General features: G+C 56.3%; 1 protein-coding gene across 1 annotated transcript in view; it reads left to right on the top strand.

Annotated features, from left to right (window-relative positions):
- The window catches only part of PPP2R2B (protein phosphatase 2 regulatory subunit Bbeta), a 66,658-nt gene that overhangs the window by 39,569 nt on the left and 7,507 nt on the right, over positions 1-19,582 (top strand). Inside the window, exons 2-4 of the mRNA XM_084268729.1 lie at positions 11,174-11,271; positions 12,128-12,293; positions 13,802-13,914. Coding sequence (XP_084124855.1) covers positions 11,174-11,271; positions 12,128-12,293; positions 13,802-13,914 — 377 coding nt within the window. The remainder of the gene's footprint in view (positions 1-11,173; positions 11,272-12,127; positions 12,294-13,801; positions 13,915-19,582) is intronic.

The following is a 19,582-nucleotide window of genomic DNA, read 5'->3' as shown; positions in this document are numbered from 1 at the left end:
GACAACTGAGGTTAATTAGTATTTTCACTCCTTCCCCTTCTGAAGGAGCTGAAATGTGCTCACAACCCGCAGTGCTGTTTGTGGTTCCCATCCTGAATGTCATCCCCAGATTTTCCTTCCCCAGCACAATCGCTAAAATCTGCATCGTTACCCTTGGCTGTCGCCTGGGCACGTGCGAAGGGACCGTGTCAGCAGTTGGGAATCCTGCAGTCACGATTCCTGGGGAGTGATGCGGCCCCTTCTCTGTCCCTGGACAGTGCTGCCCGTCCTGGGGATGGAGCACTGTCTGGCCCCACATGCAGAGGGCCACAGCAGCAGCCTGAGGCTCTGCCCGGAGCATTGACCCAGGACATGAAGGTGGTTTTGATTCCCCAACTCTCCTGTCTGCACAGTTACATCTGATGCAGGCTGCACTGGGTGGGCAACAAACTGGTGTGAGGAGGATGATGTGCTGACAGCATGTCATCTGCTGCTGACCCTCCTTGCTGAACTGATGTCAAATGCCGTGTTTGGATGCTGTTCTCCCACCCAGGGTGGGTGTCTTTTGTGGTACCGATGCCTCTCTGTAGCAGAGTTCTTCCCAAATTCATTAGCATTACTGTCAGGCTTGAAGAGCTTGACTGGGCTGGCAGCGACGCTCGATGTCACTGGAGGTGGGTGATGCTGTGGTGTTTGGGTGGGGAGCTCTGACCCAAAGCCGCTCGGGTTTAAAGCAGGGCTTAATCTGTTCTGCATGGCCCTACTCAGATTGACTTGGTGAACTGGAGTGCGAGGAGAGGGGAGACCATTCCCTGGCTTCGGATAAGCATCGGACAGGCCATGGATAGCGTGTAAAAGCAGTGTTGTCTAACATCTAGTAACATCTGGTCACCTCTGCTAACCTCCTTCTCATTGCCAACATAGGAGCAATAGTGATGTGGTACCTCACTCTCACAGCAGATGGAAGTCTGCAGAGCCTTGAAGATGGTCTGTAAGAGAACATAGTGCTTATCCCTGTCTTTGCAGTGGGGTGTTAGAGCTGTGTGGTGGTGCCTGCTCAGTGTTGACCCTGCGTGTGTGGACGCACCAGGCAGCCCTTGGGCTGGAGCAGAGCCCTTTTTCCCACTCCTCTCATGTCAGTCACAGGCTTGTGTTCAAGATGCTGGTGCTTGTGGTGCTGCACCGTTCACCTCTGATATATGAGTGTCACACACACACTGTCACAGCCTTCACTGCTAACCAGAGCTTTGTTCAGAGGAAACATGGACAATAGAACAGAAATGGCTCTCCATCTTCTCATGTGACAAGGCTTGGGGAATTATGGGGCTGTAGAATTCAGAGACACAGGTGAAGCCTGGTGGTGTCACTGGCAGTGCTGTGACAGACTGTTTAATCACGGTGATTTGGCCTGCACCATAAATTGGCTGGTGCTGAGGTCTGGCGCGTCCTGGAGCCGCAGCGGGGCAGAGAGGGATGAGCTGGCAGTAGGCTCTGGCCAGCCTGGAAATTATTCATTAGCTTTTATCTTCTGCGTGCCTGAATGCTGCCAGTGTGACCCTGCAGACCGGGCAGTAACCGGTGCCTGCCTGGGGCTGTTGTCCACTTCCCCAGCGCTGGGCTGGGGGAATGAGGTGATGGGGATGGGTGTGGGGGGCAATGGGGGCCCAGCTTGAGGCCGCCCCTGGCCCCTGGAGCTGTGGTGTCGCTGGCACAGCAGCTGAGGAGCCCGGTTCTGTGGACATGTGTACCAGGACCAGGGCCAGCATCGGTGTTTGGGTGCACAAGGATGGTCAGAGAGCAGTCAGCATGCCTGAGGCAGCAGCAGCTTCTGCCACTGCTCGCCCTGCCTGTTGCAGGTCATTCGTCTCTGCATTTGCTGCTAATTTCAGGATAAACAGATCAGTTTTCCATGCACTCTGATTAATTGTGCTGTGTTAATCTGGGAACAGTAAGGCCTTGCTAGGAACAACCAGGTTGAGCTGCAGCTCTGGGTCCTGCACTGGAGCAGATGAGCAGTGTCCAGACTATCTCAGTCTAAGTTTTGTCCAAAATATTTTGCCCTCATAGTGCCTCGAAGCGCTATGTTTAGTGTCAGTGATACAGCTCCGACACCAGCCACAGAGCTCCCAGCAAAGACCTTTAATTCCCTGTCAGAATCAACTTAATTAAATCCCACATGACTAGGAGAGGGTTTTCATTTGATCTAATGAATGTCCCTGCTTCCATTTGGAAGCTTATTACATCCCAAAGTTTATTTCCTGATAACAAGCAAGGTTTCTCTGCCTGTTTCCACTGGAGATAGATTAAAATAAATCCAAATAAATTTTCCTTCCAAGAGAACAAAATCCAAGGTAGAATGGTTAATTAAAAAAGAAAAGCTGGGGGACAGTAGTGGGGATTTTTGGCATGCAAAGACAGAGCTTTGTGGCTGGTGTGGCAAGGTGCCTTGCAGCCTGGTGCTCTGCGGGCTTGGGCTTGGCCTGAACTGGTCACAGAACCACAGAGTGTCAGGGGTTGGAAGGGACCTCGAAAGCCCCTTCCAGAGCAGGGTCACCCAGACTGAATCCCACAGGAACAGGTCCAGGCAGGTTGGAATGTCTCCAGAGACTCCACAGCCTCGCTGGGCAGCCTGTCACCTGGAGAACAGACGTGAGCAGTTCGTGGTGGCACATCCTTGAATGCACATCGAGCCAGTGGGTCGGCTGGGGACAGGGGGAGAAGGAGCTGGGGTGGTGGGGAAGCTGTTGACTCAGCACCAGCCCGGCCGATGAGGGATGAGGTGCACCTCTGCAGACAGGTAGGGCTCTCAGGAGCTCCTGGCTCTCCAGAGGACAGTTACTCCTCCAGCTCTCTGTGTCCTGTCCGTTTGCACACTTAACTCATTGTGAAAATGAACGGGTTAGATTGTGCCAGGAAGAGGCTTTGCCCTGGGGTGCTCAGTGGGGCCTCTTGTCCTGTGCTCCTGACGCGCCTGTCAGTGCCCTGCGTGTCCATTCCTTGCAGATGATGATCAGCAGCCCAGCCAGGATCCCACTGTGAACATCTTTAAGCTTAAATATTTCAGTTCTCAGGCGTTACAGATGCATTCTCGTTATCACACCCGAGCAGATCCCCAGAGCAGCCTGACTGACCTCTCTGTCTCAGGTTCAGTGGTGGTTTGTCACTCCCACAAGCAGGGGTAGTTCTTCTGGCAGGCAGGAGGAGGTGTTCAGCAGTGCACTCGGTCTTTACGTCAGGCAGGAGAAGGGCTGTGAAATTCCCCATCAGTTTCAAAGATAAATATTTGGTATTTACACTTGCAGTTGACAAACCAAGTGCTTCCTCCTGTCCTTGCTTACCAGCCAGGGCGTGTGCTGAGGACTGGCCCCGTGTGGGGGCTCTGACAGCTTTCCCTGGGCTGAGATGGGGTTTGTGCACTGGGCAAGGAGGGGGAGCAGTGGAAGGTGTTGTCACTGAGCCCTGTGCTGGCAGAGCCTGAGCAGCCCGACAACGGGCACTGGCTGGGGGAGCGGCTCGGTCGCAAGTCTGTGGGAATGGGGTACGACGCAGAGGCAGGACCCTGAGCAGCACCCGTCCCCGAAGGCACCTGGGAGGGCGATGGTGGGTGTCGATGGGCCACAGGTGGGAGGATGAGCGCAGGGACCTGCAGGACATGGTACTGGATTAGGACAGAGGCAGCAGCACTGTGGTGGACGATGTCAGATTGCAATGCCCGGTTTCATACAATCCTAGAGTGGTGTGGGTGGGCAGGGCCCTTAGACCCCCCAGTGCCCTCTGCCACGGGCAGGGACACCCCCCCAGCCCAGCCTTGAACCCTGCCAGGGATCCCGGGGCAGCACCAGCTTCTCTGGGCACCCTGTGCCAGGGCCCCCACCGTGTTTCCATGGGCCAGGCAGCTGCAATGGGACAGGTACAGCCCCGCACTTTGAGCAGCACCACCTGGGACCCCTGTGCTGCAGCAGCTTGAGCCCAACAGGAAATAAATCCTCTGCAATGCCCTGATACTCCATCTAGCCCCAGATGTTGGATTAAGCCATCTTTAGCTGATTAAATTCAGATCTGTGCAGCAGATGCCAGGGCCTTTCTGTACATGGCTTTGGGATGTTTGCCTTCCCCAAAGGCAGGCTTGGGATTGGAAGCACCTTCGTCCCCAAGTCAGGGCTCTCCAAAGGCTGTGGCTCCCACGGGGGCGTTTCTCTGAGGGCAGGTCCTGCTGAGGAGGCTCAGCGGCTCTGTGCAGGTGTTACCTCCGCTGGCCTCCTCCCGTTGCCGGTGTGTGCCGGGCCCGTCTGCGTCTCACCGCTGACCCTCTGACTTGTCTCCCCTGCGCTGCCCACCGGCCATCCCCGCACAAGGCAGCCTGAGGTGCTCTTGTGGGCACGTCTGACCGCACGTACACCAGGTACCCCTGGCAATAGACTTCTCCTGCTCCCGCAGGTGCTGTGTTAGCTTTCTAAAGTGTATCCTGAGCTGCATCACCCTCGCTATGGTGTTTCAGCTGTGGAGAGGGAGTATCCTGGGGCTGCACGTGATGTGGGCCATGAGGGCTGCCATGCCCAGTGCACTGACGAGCAAGAATGTGTGTCTGTGTGGCTGGCAGTGCTATTTTGGTGAGGGCAGGTCTGGTCCCAGGAGCTGCAGGGGAGATGGAAGTGGAGCATCTCGCCTCCAAGCTGGAGAGGAACTGAAGCATTGTGATGGCTATCCGGGGGGTCTTGAGATGCTGCATGCACCTGAGAGCCGTGCCATGTTCAGCACTGCAGATACCTGTCATGTCAAGGCAGGTGGCACAGTGACCGTCTGTGGAGTTTGAAGCACGAGAAGCTGCTCGACTGGCCAGAAGGTCTTTGGACCTTGTGGTGGGGGAGCCCTGTTCTGACAGACTTGGAGGGGGCTGCGGGCAGGTGGTCACAGCACGGTCAGGTTTGATGGGACCGCTGGACATCATCTGTTTCTCAGCTGGCAAGGCAGGACCTTGTGGGAAACCTCCCAGGAGCTGCAGGAGCTTCACTTTGCTGAGAAGTCACTGGGGAGGAGGAAACACCAGGAAATCTCTGAGCCGAGCAGCCCAGACGTGGGATGGCTTAGGGCCTGCAGCAGCAGCTCACCTTGTCATCATGTGCCTGGGTTCACCCACTGGTAAAACCGTCACTGTCTCCGTGTTTGTGATCCTTCCTAGAGCCTGTCTCTGCCCGTGGTGCTCCTCTCTGAATCCTGAGGGAAACTCCCTTCCAGAGGAGATCTGAGCGGCACCAGAGCTCAGCCTGGTGCTTGTCCTGGGGCACCGCATGGAGCGATGACACAGGCAGTGGCATCAGTGCGAGATGATAGCAAATTTTGGTTGTAAGCTGCGAACAGCTGCTCTGTACGAGAGGAAAGCTTGCTGCTTCCAAATTTTACTCACTTTGCTGACATTTGGGTGCTTCTAATTAAAATTTTTTTTTAAATCCACCGTTTTGTTGGTAAGTGAACAGATGGCTCCAGAAGATGACCAGAAAGACAGACTGTATGGCACGCTGTGTGTTTTGGCACAGCGTCCGCCCTGGTGTCTGCGCACTGACCCCTTCCCTGTTATGGTGATTTAACAGCCGAACACACGTTTGGTGTTTCCTGGGTTTGCCAGGCAATGTCCTGAGGAGACACAGACACACTGACAGCTGGGGCCGTGGCTGTGATGGCCACCATGGTGCGGGTCTTGCTCGGAAGTAGTCTGAGTGTTCACCCCGAAGAGACAGATCTCTGAAATACAGGGTGGTTGCTGTGTGCTACTGTCATTCGTGTTCCCTGCGTCGCCTGTTCAGTTTCACCAGCCAGAGGGTCACTGTAAACTGCATGTTTTTGGAATGTATTTGGGACCCCAATCCCTCGCTGCACTGTCTCTTTACACCCACGGAGGATCCCGTGTCAGCCCTGGTGAGAGCCCGAGGCCTGTGGAGTGCCCGGCGATGTCACGACGCTGTGTGGAAGGCTGGGGACATGAGCCGTGCTCAGGTGCTTTTTGCAAAGTCTATTTTAAGAGTGTATTTTTGCAGGCAGACTTGGATTTTCTGCTGCTGTTGCTCAGCCCACATCGGCCGTACCGAGGAGGTTTTCTGTCTTGTCTCTTGGCAGAAGGACGGCAACGTAAATCCTGTAGTGAGCCAAGGCACAGGGTGCAGTCGGATGAGGTGCCCAGGATGCTCCTGGCAGCACCCAGCAGCTCGCTGCAGGCACCCAGCGTGTGTCCAGGGCACAGCGGGGAGGTGCCAGCACCGGCCATGGGTGGGGACAAGCCGCTCTCAGGCCATCTCCTGTCCCAGGCACAGGGCCACTGGTCACCTTTAACAGCAGAAACAGCAGGCTGTACTTAGGGTGTGTGTGCAAGGGGAATAACCTGGGAAGGAGCAGTAGAGAGAGGAGGAAATGATGGATTTTAGTCATTGTGCAATTGGGTGTGGGGTTTAGAAACTGCTGCACTCGGTAGAGCATGTGTTGTCACTGTCTGCAGCGTGCTACCGGCTGGACGAGCCCTGGGTGAGGATATCAAGGCGGCATCTCTAAATCTTACCCACTGCACAGAGATGCTCACGCGTTTGCTCTTGGCGGGTGGGCAGGGCAGCCCTCCCCCTGCACACATCGGCGTTCAGGTCTGTCTCTGGGACCAGCTGGGTGCTGGAAACAGGCCCCAGCAGTGGCTCTCGCTGCTTCCTGCTGCCCGGAGGGGCCACAGGCACTCACGTAAGGCACAGTCCGTTCCACTGCTTGGCTGGGGGGTCTTCGTGGGTGCGAGAGCTGGTCCCTGAGGCTGGTGCCTCCTGGCCAGGCAGCACCCGCTCCGCAGGCAGCACAGTGATCTGGGTCTCCTGCAAAGCAGCTGCTGCTTCTCCTCCAAGTGAGAGGGATTATTTGCACAAGTAGAGAGATTCCCTGGGTCCCACGCTAATTGTCTTGATTAACATGCTGTTCCGCCATCACAGGTGTGATGTATAACAGCTCTATAAGGTTTTCAGAGCCTGACCAATTAAAAATTGTCATTAATCCAAGAGCTAATGAGTTGTGCATCTTAATGCAGACGGAGGAGTGTTCCCTTGCACGTGCAGGTCCACAGCCAGAGAGAGCTCGTGGCGCAGGCGAGTGGGGCTGCCTGTGCTGTTCCTCCGCGGGCTCTGCCAGGAACAGGGCAGCCTGGCTGCTGCTCCCTGGGCCCCCTCATGGTAAACACATTTACCCCATGGTTACTTCCTCCTGAGCTCTCATCTCCGGCCAGGACAGTGGATTAAACCTTGTGAGGACAGTGGGAGAGACGTGAACCTGTTCATCGGTTTAGGCGCTGGGGGATGTGCCGGGAAGTGACCAGATGGGAGTTTCTTTCGTCTGGGTTGGTAGCACTAAATTATTCTTTGCTGTAACAAGGGCTGGTATTTTTAGCACTTAAATCTAGGAGAGCTGTTCCATTTTGGGGAAGAGTGGCAGCTGCTGCTAGCTCTGCAGCATCGTGCCACCGTGACAAGGCGTCGCACCCAAGCAGCCCCTCAGCAGCACACCCAGCCCTCCTGAAGGTGCTGGGAGCTCTGACTGTGAGATGTGATTCCAGCCTGAGCCCCCAAACACACGGAGGGGCCGAGGAGTGGGCCTGGGCTTTGTGCAGGGCTGAGGGTGCTCAGCCACGGTGTGTGTCTGCGGAGCCTGGCCTCCCTGCCTGGGACGGGGACAGAGGGGTCCCGCAGGCCCCTGTGCTGCGGTGCTGGCGAGCAATGGTGTTTCGGGGAGTTTAACTGTGACACCAGATCCTTACTGGGTTTAATGCAGTGGAATTGATTTCTGTTTGCCAGGCTATCATTCACCTCAGCGGGGAAAAATCAATGCAGATCTATCGCCTGTGATTTTCGTGCCATTAGATCGCGGTTTAACCTCTGCTGTTCCCCTGCCACCTGTCATGGACCACACGGTTTGGGGGAGGACTGATGGCCCGGGCTCAGCCCCACGTGACCAGTGACTCGCTGTGTGGGACATGGGGGGCACTTCCCTGCCCCTTGCAGCTCCGCAGCCTTGCCCAGGCTTTCCTCTGCAGCCCGCCCTGTGCGCCCAGGGGCCCTGAGTCCCTATAGTTTGTCTCCTCACCATCACTCACGGGCAGGGAAGGAAGCTGTGCCCAAGTCTCAGGGTGAGCTCGTTGCTCTGCCAGTGGGGTGGAGATGGTGGGTCTGGCTCTGCCACGGGCTGGCAGCTGCACTGGAGGGACGCGGGGCTGGGTCCTGCTCCTACTGCAGCCGGCACTGCCTGCACTGCTCTTGGAGCTTCTGAGGGGCTCCCATCATGGGACGTGTCTCTGGGATGTCTGCCCAAGAGGTGACACTGGGAAGCGTCTGAGTCCCTGGGGTGGCCCACAAAGCTCCTGGCACGTGTGGTGGGACAGGTGTGGTGACCCTGTGGTCCCTCGCTGGGACGGGCGGTGTCAGGGCCCTTCCATGTGGAGCCATGGGTGATGCTGGGACAGGCAGGACGTGGTGCCTGGGGTGTGCCAGGAGCGGGGATGGGACAGCTGGGGCCCTGTGTTAGTGGGCAAGAGGAGAGGGGCGGCAGCGCAAGCAGCTCCCCGCTGCGGGTCAGGCTGCTCTGGGGGTGCACCGGCTGCAGCCCCCTGTTTTTGTCTCTGTTTGGTTTAATAAGGGCTTGTTTCCCCGTTCCTTGCCAGGAGCACGCCTTTTCTCCTTCTGTGGAGGGTGTATGTGCATTCTAAATTTCCCATTTTTCTGATAAAACTGTATGGCCATGGCGGAAATCAAATCCAGTCCTGGGTATTTTTAGCAGGAAAGCGTGAAGGAGCAGCGATGCCGAAGGGAGGGAGGATGGGTGGTGCTGGTGGAGGGGAGGGTCTCCATGGAAACTGTTTTCTTTAAATTCCCAGATTCGGGGCACTAAGCGTGTAGGAGGTGATGAAGGAAATGAAAAAGCAAAAAAAGGGAGAAGCTTTTTCCTTTCTGTTGTCACAAACCTGCTGGAGGAACCATAGGAAAGGGGCGTAAATTATTGATCATTTCAGTGTGAATACATAGGGGTTTTAATTAATAATCACCCTGCCGTGCCCCTCCGGGGGGGTGAGCAGACAGCCACCCGTGACTGACCAGTCGGTGCTGGAGGAGCCCCAGTTTGTCCAGGGAGGCCTTTGTCAGGCTCCAGTGCTGCCCTGTGCTCCTGAGCCGTAGCCAGGGAAGGGCTCATCCACTTCGCCCTCGGATGTTTCCGGCACAAATCCTGACCTGTCGGTGCCCAGAGATGGGGAGAGGGGCCAGAACCCAGCCCATGGTGCAGGGGTGATGCTCCTGCCATGGTGGTGGGTCTTGGGTGGTGTCGAGTCCTTTTGCTCATGAGAGGTGTTCTGGGTTGTTCCTAAGGTGTGAGGCGTGGTGTTGGCCAGGCCCTCTCCTTATCCTTGTCTGAGATGCTGACAGTGGGTATGAGCGAACAGCCGGTCCAGGGGCCGAGAGGTTTGGTGGAATTCATCCCCCTTCCCCACAGGGGCTGAACAAACGGGTGCTGGGGGCATGAGGACCCTTGAAGCACCCATCCCCTGTGTCTCATCTGGGGTGACGACGTGATGCATCAGGTATCAGACACTGTCTGAAAAATGTCTCGCTGCAGCACGGAGTTATTTTTAATTCATTGAAAAGTGAATGACCCAAACCCAGCAGCAGGAGATGGAGAACACGAAGTAGCACAGGCCAGGTACATTTTCAACCAAGCGATTTTAGGAGAGACGGGTACTGCTGAGCATGCGGTGTCTGGCCACGGCCTCTGCAGCTCCCCGGCTGCTGCTGCGGCTCCAGCCTGTCCCCAGCACAATCCCTGTGTGACACCTGTGCCAATGCTGGGCTGAGGACATTGAGTGATGCTTAGCGGGATGGGGGTCACCTGAGCCAGGAATGAGAACCTGTGCTGGAACTGGGCTCAGCCCAAGCTGTGGAGCTCAATGTGGTTCCAAACACAGTTTCTTGGTGCTTGAGCATGTTTGGCTTTGGCTGCAGCACCTGCCCGCAGCTGTGGGTGCAGTGACCTGTGAGGGTGCAGGCAGCTTTGGGCTTGGCTTTTCAGGCTGAGCTGCTGCTTCTCTCCATTAGACCCGGCCTCCTTGCCTGGAAATCGCAGGTTGGTTTCTGATTCTGCAGGGTCTCAGATGCCGTGGTGAGTCCAGCAGGTTGGCAGCAGCATGGCTGCCATTCTGCAGAATCCACCTTGCACCCACGCTGCTTCTCCCAGCTCTGGTGCTCTTCCCAGCAGCGGGTGAGCACCAGGGGGGCAGTAACTGCTCTGGAATTAACCTCTGACATTCTTCTAAAAACAGGCCCAGTAAATCCAGTCATTAGCAGCTCTCTGCTTGCTTGGCCCCAAGGGCAAACGCTGGAGATTAACACAGGGTCACAAGTTACAGGGCTGGGAGTGTTCAGTACCTGGTGCACAGCCCAGCCCCCTGTGCAGGGGCTTTGCCTCCTGGTGATGGCAGTTTGGTTGTGGGGATGGGCAGTGATGGGGGCAGGGTGGCTGTGGGGTGGCAGAGGGCTGAAGGTGTCACTGTGATTTACCCTGATGGATGATGGGACATGTGGCAACAGGCAGAGAAGAGTGGCAGCGGTGCTGTGGCTGCCCAGGCTGCTCTGTGGGGTGGGGAGCACCATCTGCCCGCTCCCTCTCCACGGGTGGGGGCAAACCCCGATCCCAGGCATCGGAGGGGCACAAGGGTGGGAGCAAAGGCTGCGGGGCAGCCAGGGATGGGCAGCACGGAGCCCTCCCGGGATCCCAGATCGATCGCATTGCCCAGAGTGCTGGAGGGGGCTCCCCAAGGTGTGTGGAGAGTGTGTGGAGCCAGGCTGGGCAGCACCAAGTTGAGCCAAGACAAGATGTGCTGTATGGTGCCGTGACAAGGTGAACTCTGCTGTACCACCTCCCATACCACCTAGCTCCACAGCCCAGCTGCTGGCAGCAGTCCTCAGGCTGCGCTGGGCACAGCATGGTGAGGAGATGGAGACACCAAGTTGGGCCGTTGGGGTGGGGGTGCGGAGCGGGGCTGGGATGGGGCTGGCAGAGGCCCGGTGCTGCGGTTGCTGTTAATAACGGTACCAAACCAGAGGCTGGTGCAGAGCTCAGAGGGGCAGTGGCTGTGCCGGGAGCGGTGCGGAGCCAGCCTGCCTTACACGAATCGCCTTTGTCTTCTCTACAGCTGACATCATCTCCACAGTAGAATTCAACCACACCGGAGAATTACTCGCCACAGGGGACAAGGGGGGCCGCGTCGTGATATTTCAGCGGGAGCAGGAGGTAAGTGTCAGCCAGTGCAAAATGCTGGTCTAGCCTTTTAAGCAAAGCTTCCTGCTGGTTCCTAATCCCTCCGTGTCACTCCCAACCTGAGGTCTCTCCTGGCAGACGCCATGCAGAAAAGCAGCCGTTGCCGTGGGCAGGGCTGGCCTGTGTGCTGTAAACATGCCCCGGGCCACACTGGGCCTCCTGCGGCCTTTCGCGCTGGTTGCAGCCGGGGCAGCTCGGATCAGGCCGCACATTGGAGCAAGTGTCTGTCCCATGGCTCCAACCACCCAGAAACCCTCCCGCACCGCCGAAAGGCCCGAGGGCAGGGGTGGGTGGAACAGTCGTGTTTCTCTTCAGACACGCTCCACCCCAGGAAATTTAACAAACTCTCTTGGGGAGTTTGATGGCGGTTTAAAATCTTTCTCAAAGTTACAACCCCACAATGGTTTCTGGCTCTGCTGGAGAGAACTGATGGCCAGAGGTCCCACACAGACACTCTATCAACCTTCCAGCTGTGTTTCACTTCTCATCCCGCATTATCCCGGTGCTTCTTGAATGTGAAGGCTCCTGTCCTCACACTGGGTGTATTGTGTTCAGATCCTACTGCGGAGCCGTGTGCCACAGGCTCCATTCCCAATGTATTCCTGCTCCATTCCCGGTCTGTTCCCGCTCTGTTCCCACTCCATTCTCATTCCATTCCCACTCTGTTCCTGCTGTCCCCTCTGTCTGCGAGCTGTCTGTCCAGGAGAGGCTGTGCCTTGGCTTCAGACCTGCGTTTTGTTGACGTGACTCAGTACCCCAGTCGCTTCCGAACCTCGGGGAGCCAGAGTCCACAGAAGATGTGCCCTGACCACTGTTCCCCTTCCTGCAGAGCAAGAACCAGCCCCATCGCAGGGGAGAGTACAATGTCTACAGCACCTTCCAGAGCCACGAGCCGGAGTTCGATTACCTGAAGAGCTTGGAGATTGAGGAGAAGATCAACAAGATACGATGGCTCCCGCAGCAGAACGCGGCCTATTTCCTACTCTCCACCAACGGTACGTGGTCAGGGCTCCGTGGGCATCCCTGTGGTGTTTCTTCAGGAGAAACATGTGGCCAAACCTCTGGGCTCTGGTCAGGAAGCGCAGGAGCAGGTCCCAGACTGGCTGGGCTCAGTTCCCGTGCACGAGGGGCTGTCCTTGTGCCACAGCATCGGTTTGTCCTTTCCCTGCAAGGGAGGGACTCCTTTCCCCCACAGACAACTTTTCTTATGGAGGGTTTTTTTTTTGATCTTGGGAATTTCTTTTTTTAAACTTTTCTTTATTTAAATAGAAACCTGCAGCTGATTTGTTTCAATTTGCAGCTGCCATCAGCTCTGCAGTTCCATGTTATGTGAAGATAAATACCAGGAGAATCCAGGAATATTACTTGGGATGAATGGGACCTTAAGATGGATGTGACTTAATTACTTCAGGGGAAGAGGAGGGGTCTAATTATCTTCCGTAACCAACTTACTTTGTATTATAGAATTGACTCTATTGATCATTGTAATAAAATTCAAAGACTTACTAAACTCATTTGGGGAGAGAATCATTGAAATGCAATGAAGATTAATTATAGAGCATAATGTTCTGTTAATTGAGTTTTTAAATAGTTTTTTGATTAACAGGGATATTATCTTTCCATTTGGGAGGGTGTTGGTATGCCAGCAGGTTATCAGAGTGATTCTTTTGGAAACACTCCTGTGTTAGGCTGTTCCTTCTCATCCTTATTCAGTGAACATTAGACACAGAAGCCCCCTGAAGTAAAGTGGGTTAATAAACCCAAAATTAATGGCACTCCATTGGAATTGGCATGTAAAGGAGAAAATGAAGATGGATGATATGGTTGTGTATGAAACGCAGTGGAAGTGATGATAAACTACTGATAGAGTGTCTGTGCAGAGAGAGGAAGGGAAACACCATCACTCAGAACAAACCCACACGCTCCTGGGGATCCATTCCTGGGCTCCATGACCCAGGGTGGGTGGGATGCCAGGAGGGGACGGGGGGCTGGGAGGGGCTAGGAGCTGCCTCCAGTCCCTGCAGATGCTGTGCTCTGCATGGTGGCTGGGAGTGAAAGGTCAGGGTGGGTTTCCAGGTGTTGCAGGCACCGTTTCACTGCACACAAGTGAAGGCAGGGCACCTTGAAGTGAAGGCACACCTTGAAGGCAGGGAGGAGCAGAGCCAGCCCATCACCCAGGCCTCGGGGTCAGCCACCCTGAGCTACCAGCACCTCATCACCTCCCCAGGGGGCAGCTCAGCCTCTGAGCCCTGGGAAATTGCTCCTCCTGTTACCTTCTGCTTAATCCAGTCATTTGGTTCAGACGTGTCCCTGTGTCTCCATCAGGGACAGGAGAGCTGGGGCTTTGGGGACAGGGTGCAGTGGTGACAGGTCCCTCTTCTGCATCTGTCTCCCCTGGCTGCAGGCAGGGATGCAGCAGACCTTGACGGATACACCCACTGCCATGGCCTCGAGTGGGTGGGAGCAGCCAGCCCTAATGCTCCCCTCTCTCTCCTGCCCCCAGATAAGACTGTGAAGCTGTGGAAGGTCAGCGAGCGGGACAAGAGGCCAGAGGGATACAACCTGAAGGATGAGGATGGCCGTCTCCGAGACCCCTCCATGATCACCATGTTGCGGGTGAGTGCGGAGGGACTGAGGCTGCCAAGCAGCCTTTCGCTTTGGGCTCTCCTGTGACGGTCCCCAGCGGTGTCACCACAGCACTGGTAATGCTGGCAGGACGTGGCATGTTGATGTGGGAGGATGGGCAGGTGCTCTGTGTTTCCCAGGCCAGTTGGGCGTGGGAAGGAGTGGAGCGGTTCTGGGGCTGTGCCAGCTCTGGGCAGGGGTGCCATGTGCACCTCGTTTTGTCTCGTGCCGGGTGCCGGAGCCGCGGTGCTGCTGCACCCTGTGTGCCCGTGCTGGTGAGGAGGCAGTTAATGAGCCCTCCCTTCTTGCTGCACAACTTCTGCTGCGGGAGCAGGACTGTAAGTACCTTCTCTAAATGAGTTTTTCTCCCAGCGTAAGGAGATTAAAACCGCCCTCCCGAATCAGCTGCAAGCACCTGGGGCTACGTTTTCCATTTACTGCGGGGGGATGGATGCTCAGACCCCATTAAGCTGCCATCCTGGGAAGGCTGGCAAGGGGAGACACGTGGGTAAGGCAGTGCCTGGCTGCTGGGCATGGCTTTGCCGCCCCGAGACTGAGGGCACGAGCAACGCTCACAGATGTGCCCCCCATGCTGCCCTGGGGTAGCTGGTTATGATCTTTAATTTGCATTTAAAGAGCTGGCTCTGGCCTGAGGCAGCGTCCTGTTTGTTCAATCAGAGGTACCCCAGCGTGTGGGCTCCAGCCGTGAGCGGGGCACCCCTCTGCTGCGGGGACGAGCTGCACTCCCCACCTGATACCAGAGCAGGAACAGGCAGTGATGCCTTTAACCCCCAGGCCAGGAAACGCCAGGGATGTGATGAACCAACGTGCGAATTACCAACGTGCTGCCAGAGTTGGCATTCTGAGGGCTCGGGAGGTAGGGAGGGTTGTGGTGTGGTGGGGTGGGGGGGGGGTGGTGTTACATTTCTGCATGTGGAGGTGTGGCTGTGACTGCCCATGGCTCGCTTCTGTGGGCACTGACTGCGCTGCAGAGCTGTTGGACCCCAGTCAGGTAGCTCATTCCTGTAGCCATGCCAAGTTGCTCTGGGCAGCTGGCTGGCATTTTTCTTTACAGAACAAGAAAACGTGATTTTGTGTATAGTTGTATCTGTGGTGTGTGTGTCAGGCAGTGTTTCCCACCTCATTTGTGGTTACCCAGACAGCTGGTGTTGGGGTGGGGTATTGACCCTGTGCAGGGGGAGGCAGGTGCCCCATAGACGGTGCTGTAGGGGTGTAGAGGGGTGTCTCCAGCTTTCCTCTTTCTGGCTGAACACGCTAGGAGAGCCCTGGGCTTGCTGAGGACACATGGGGCAGGCAGGATTTCACCCAGATGGGCCCTCTCAGCCCCTTTGCTGAGTCAGGGTCAGTCCCATGTGCAGGGACCCCCTGAGCACCCCAGCACGCTGCTGGAAGCCACAGGGCAGCAAAGAGACAGTCAGCATGCTCAAGGGAGCAGCTCCTGAGGGTCGGTTTGGGTTTGTGTCTGGTGGGTTTGGGTTTATATCTGGTGTATTCGTTAAGAACACGGAATTCCTGGGGGAAGCAAAGCAAGTCAGGAGTCGGGGGTGTGACCCCTGTGTCTCTTTTCCAACACGAATTGATGGGTTGGGGCCTGTGGTGAGGATAAGGATGCCTGGGCTGGGCTCAGGGGACGTGGTTAAGGAAGTAAATAAACAATCACCGTGCTTATCTTTGCTATTGATTGTGGGCATGAGCTGATTGCATTTGACCACATCCTGGAGCTTGAATTGGAGCCCACAGTGCTGCAGTGGAGCCGAACATCACCCCAGGTGTTTCTGCAAGCGCTCAGCCCAAGGAGAGGCAGGGCTGCAGAGGTGCTGTCAGTGTGGCTGGAGTGGGGTCTGGCCCTGGGCAGTGCAGTGCTGGGGGCTTCCCATGGACATGGGCCAGACCTGCAATGTACAGGGTTGTGTGTGGGCAGGGGCAGCCAGCCCATCCCACCCCGAACTCCCCTGCCACATCCCTGCTCACCCCTGCATGGTTTGGGGGGGATGGAGACAGCAGCTGATGGAGGTTGTTGGGGAAGGAGGGAGCTGTGATTTCTGCCTGCAGAAAGTCCTTCTGAATAGTGGGCACTGTTTGCTGGAGCTCTGTGTCTGCCTCAAGAGTTCGTTGTGCTTTCGGTCCATTTATCCTGGCAGCAGCTCGGTGCCACAGGGCTGCTTCCTCCCTCAGCATCCTCCACCGTGTTGTGAGGTAGGTGCTGCGAGTCCCTGCTCCTGGCGAGCAGCCCGGCAGGAACGCACGGCTGATGACAGCAGGGAGAGGTAAAACACATGTAAGTGCTCAGCGTTGGGGGATTAGTGTCTGCCTGTGTGATGCCTGCTGTCCCTGAGGACAGAAGATTGAGGAGTCTTCTGCCAGCCCCAGTTTGATCTCATGTTTTGATGGTTTTACTTAGATGGATATTTACATAGCTGTAACCATTCCGCTGCAGCTTGGTGTATCTTTGGTGTATAATTGTCCTGTGATGCTCACACCTTGGAGTAAAGGCACATCCATCCACAGTTTAATTTTCAACTACAGACAAGCAAAAAGGGTCTTTAACCCACCTTGGTGCAATCTCCTAGCCATTCAGCATGCCACTTTAAAGATGCTTAATGATCGTTGTTCCCTAAGGAGTTCCTAACCCACATACTGCAAAAGGAGTACTTAACTCTGCTCAGACTGTAAAGCAGGGTGTTTGCTGTCATTTAAGCTCCACTTACTTGGACAGCCCCCAGTGTGACAGCTACAGGCCTTCAGCCTGGTTCAGCCCTCTGCGAGTCTTGCGTGCTGATGTACAGCCCTAGCTACAACCTGGGATGTTTGGGGGAAGTAATTAACCCAAATATTATCCAGGGCTTAAATCTTTGCAGACAGAGAATGGGCTTACTTTGATCCTGTGCAGCGGTGAGACGCCTACATGTGTGTCCCCACCGGTACTGACTCCTCTGTGGGAGGATGCTGCAGGAGGCAGATGCTGAGTGGTGGGTGCTGAGTGCAGCCAGACACTGTCTGTGCCATCACTGCACAAAGCTGGGGGAGCAGCCTGCGGAGGGGCAGCTCTGGAACTGCTCCCCGACCGAGAGGGGCTGATCTTGGCAGGCTGTGCTGATGGTATGGCCCTGGTCCGAAGTGCCCAGGGATGCCCTCCCACCTCCTGGTCTGCTGGGCAGGAGGATGTTCTGTGCCTTCCTGAGCTGGACCAGGGCTCTGGAGCAACAGCACTCCCTGGGCCTGACAGGGCTTTGGTCGGGGCTCTCTGGGAGGTCTCTGGTTTTATATCTCTGGTTTTGCCGAAGCTCCGGGGTCTCCTGGTCCCTGGTGTGGTTTCCTGGGGACACCGTGCTGCGTTCCCACAGTGCCTGACGGGCAGCCCTGGAGTGGGGCTGGGTTGCAGCAGGGGGACAGAGGTGGGGGACACTTTGAAGAACTGCTCTGCTGCTGCCTCTCTGCCACAGCACAGAGATGCTGCTTTCCCTTCTCTGTGTTCTCCAAACCATTATCATTTAAATGACGAGGAACTGTGAGCCGCATGGCTTGTGGGGCCATAAAATGCACGCGGCAGAACTAACCAATGTGGAACGATCATCATCAAACCGTTGCCACAGAAATTAAGAAAGAAAGAAGGATTTTCCCGTTTTCATTAGTCACGTTGCCCTAGAGCAGCTCAATGTGTGGTGCCTGCACACAAGCTGGGCTCAAAGCCCCTCTGGGTATCCTGGCCCCCAGCACGGGCACTGTGCTCACCACCACACTGGAGGAGCTGCTTTGCTGACGCTTTTCTCCTCTCTGCTTTTCCCAGGTCATGAGTTGAATTCTTTCTTTTCTGGTGCAAACTCATTATCCTTTTAATGCTTGTCAGCTCTCCCTGAAACGCTGGTGCCCAGCACTGACCTCTCAGGTATTTCTCCCATCTCTTCCCACAGCGATGGCAGCGCCGGTGCCTGTGCCCAGAGGTGCTGTAGAGGTGCCATGCGGGGCAGAATCCCAGGCGGGCTGGGGGGCTTGGGGCTGGTGTGGTGCTGCAGCTGCGATCCCCACGCTGCCCCTGGAACAGTGGGGAACGTGCCCGAACGGCCTGGTGGGGCTGTGCTGGCATCGGCTCTTCCTCAGCTGAGGGGTGTCTTCGCAAACAGTCTGTGAGGGGATGTGATTTGGAGGCGGTTGGCAGGACAATGTCAGGATTTTTAACTGCAAATAAGCATCGTCTTCTGTTCGTTCTTTGAGGCTTCTGCAGACTTCTTTCAGAGCTGGGGTGCAGATGGTGGGAGCAGTCCTGGCGTGTAATAGCTGAACTAGGACGAATTCTCAGTTACAAACAAAAAAAACCCTTTTCATGTTGTAAAAATACACAAAGAGTTGGAAATCTGGACTGATTGGGGCTGTGTGTGGAGCGACACTTGCAGTCGGTGCTCAGCCTTCTGCTGAACACCCATTGTGAACTGGCCCTGTTTTTGGGGCGTGGGTGTTTGTGTTGGTGACCCTCACTGATGTCCCACACTGACCAACCTGAGGGATTTAACTCAGCTCCCACACCCTGGCCCCATCACAGCTGGGACCCTCTGCCCATGAGTGGCCCTGGTTGGCTCCTGCTGGGTGCCGATGTGGGGGCAGACGGACGGTAGCCCCGCTTCTGCCCTGCAACAGGGCTGGGGGCTCCAGGGAGCACATGGGGCAGGGACCTGCCACCTTTGCCCGCTCCCTTGGTGCCATGAGGTTTTGGCACACAGCTGCTCCGGTGTCACACCTTGTCCCTCTCCTGCCCCATGGGCAGGTGCTGAGTGCCTGACGGTGCCAGCGCCCTGCGGTCTGCATGCAGCATCCTCCGTGGTGGAGTGGTCATTGAGGGGCTGGATGTGGCTCTGGCTGTGCCAGGAGCACACGCTGCGGCTCCAGCACTGCAGGGCCCCAGACCCTGCTGGGACAAATGGCTCCTTTGGGCCCTGCACACGAGCTGGTGGATGGGCCGTGTCTGCCTTTGGGTGTGAGGAAAGGGACAGGAGCGGGCAGCAAGGACCGGTGTTCGAGTGGGGCTTGCCAGGGAAATGTCAGGGGAAAAGAGATGAAACCAGGAGCTCGGTCGGCTGCACAGGCAGGTAATGAGATCGGGGTTCATCCTCCCACAGGACGGTTCCTTCCACGCTTCACAGGGGAAGGTGCAACGAGGCAAAACCCCAAGGAGCAGGGAATTGTCAGTCTGCCATGAACATAGCGCTTGATGTGTGTCTTGTCTGCAGAAATGTTAATCTGCAGGCAGCATTTGGCTCTCAGCTCCAGGGAATGGCCTTGGAGGTAAGAAATAAACCCCGGGGAGCCATTCAGGGGAGCTCGGCTGCTGGAGCGGATGAAGGGCCAGGTTCATCCCCAAGCAGCTAGCTCTGCTCTTTGCTTTGCCAGGAGCTGGATTACATCTTCCTTCTTGCAGACCTGAGGCTGGGGTTAATCTGGGTTTGGGCTGTGACTAATCCATTTTGGCCAGCTCCTGCCAGCTCCTGCCAGCGCGCAGGGGCCGCACCGGGCTGCGGGGCAAAGCACGCACCCGGCAGCGCTGTGAGGAGCAGGGGCAGGCAGGAGCGGGACTCGTGCTCAGCTGTGTGCTCACGTTGTCCCAGGAGCTGTGGCCTCCATCCCTTCTTCTGGGACTTGTGGTCTG

Source organism: Gallinula chloropus, assembly GCF_964237585.1.
Source record: "Gallinula chloropus genome assembly, chromosome: 10".
NCBI lineage: Eukaryota > Metazoa > Chordata > Aves > Gruiformes > Rallidae > Gallinula > Gallinula chloropus.
This window is presented reverse-complemented; position numbering and strand designations above follow the sequence as displayed.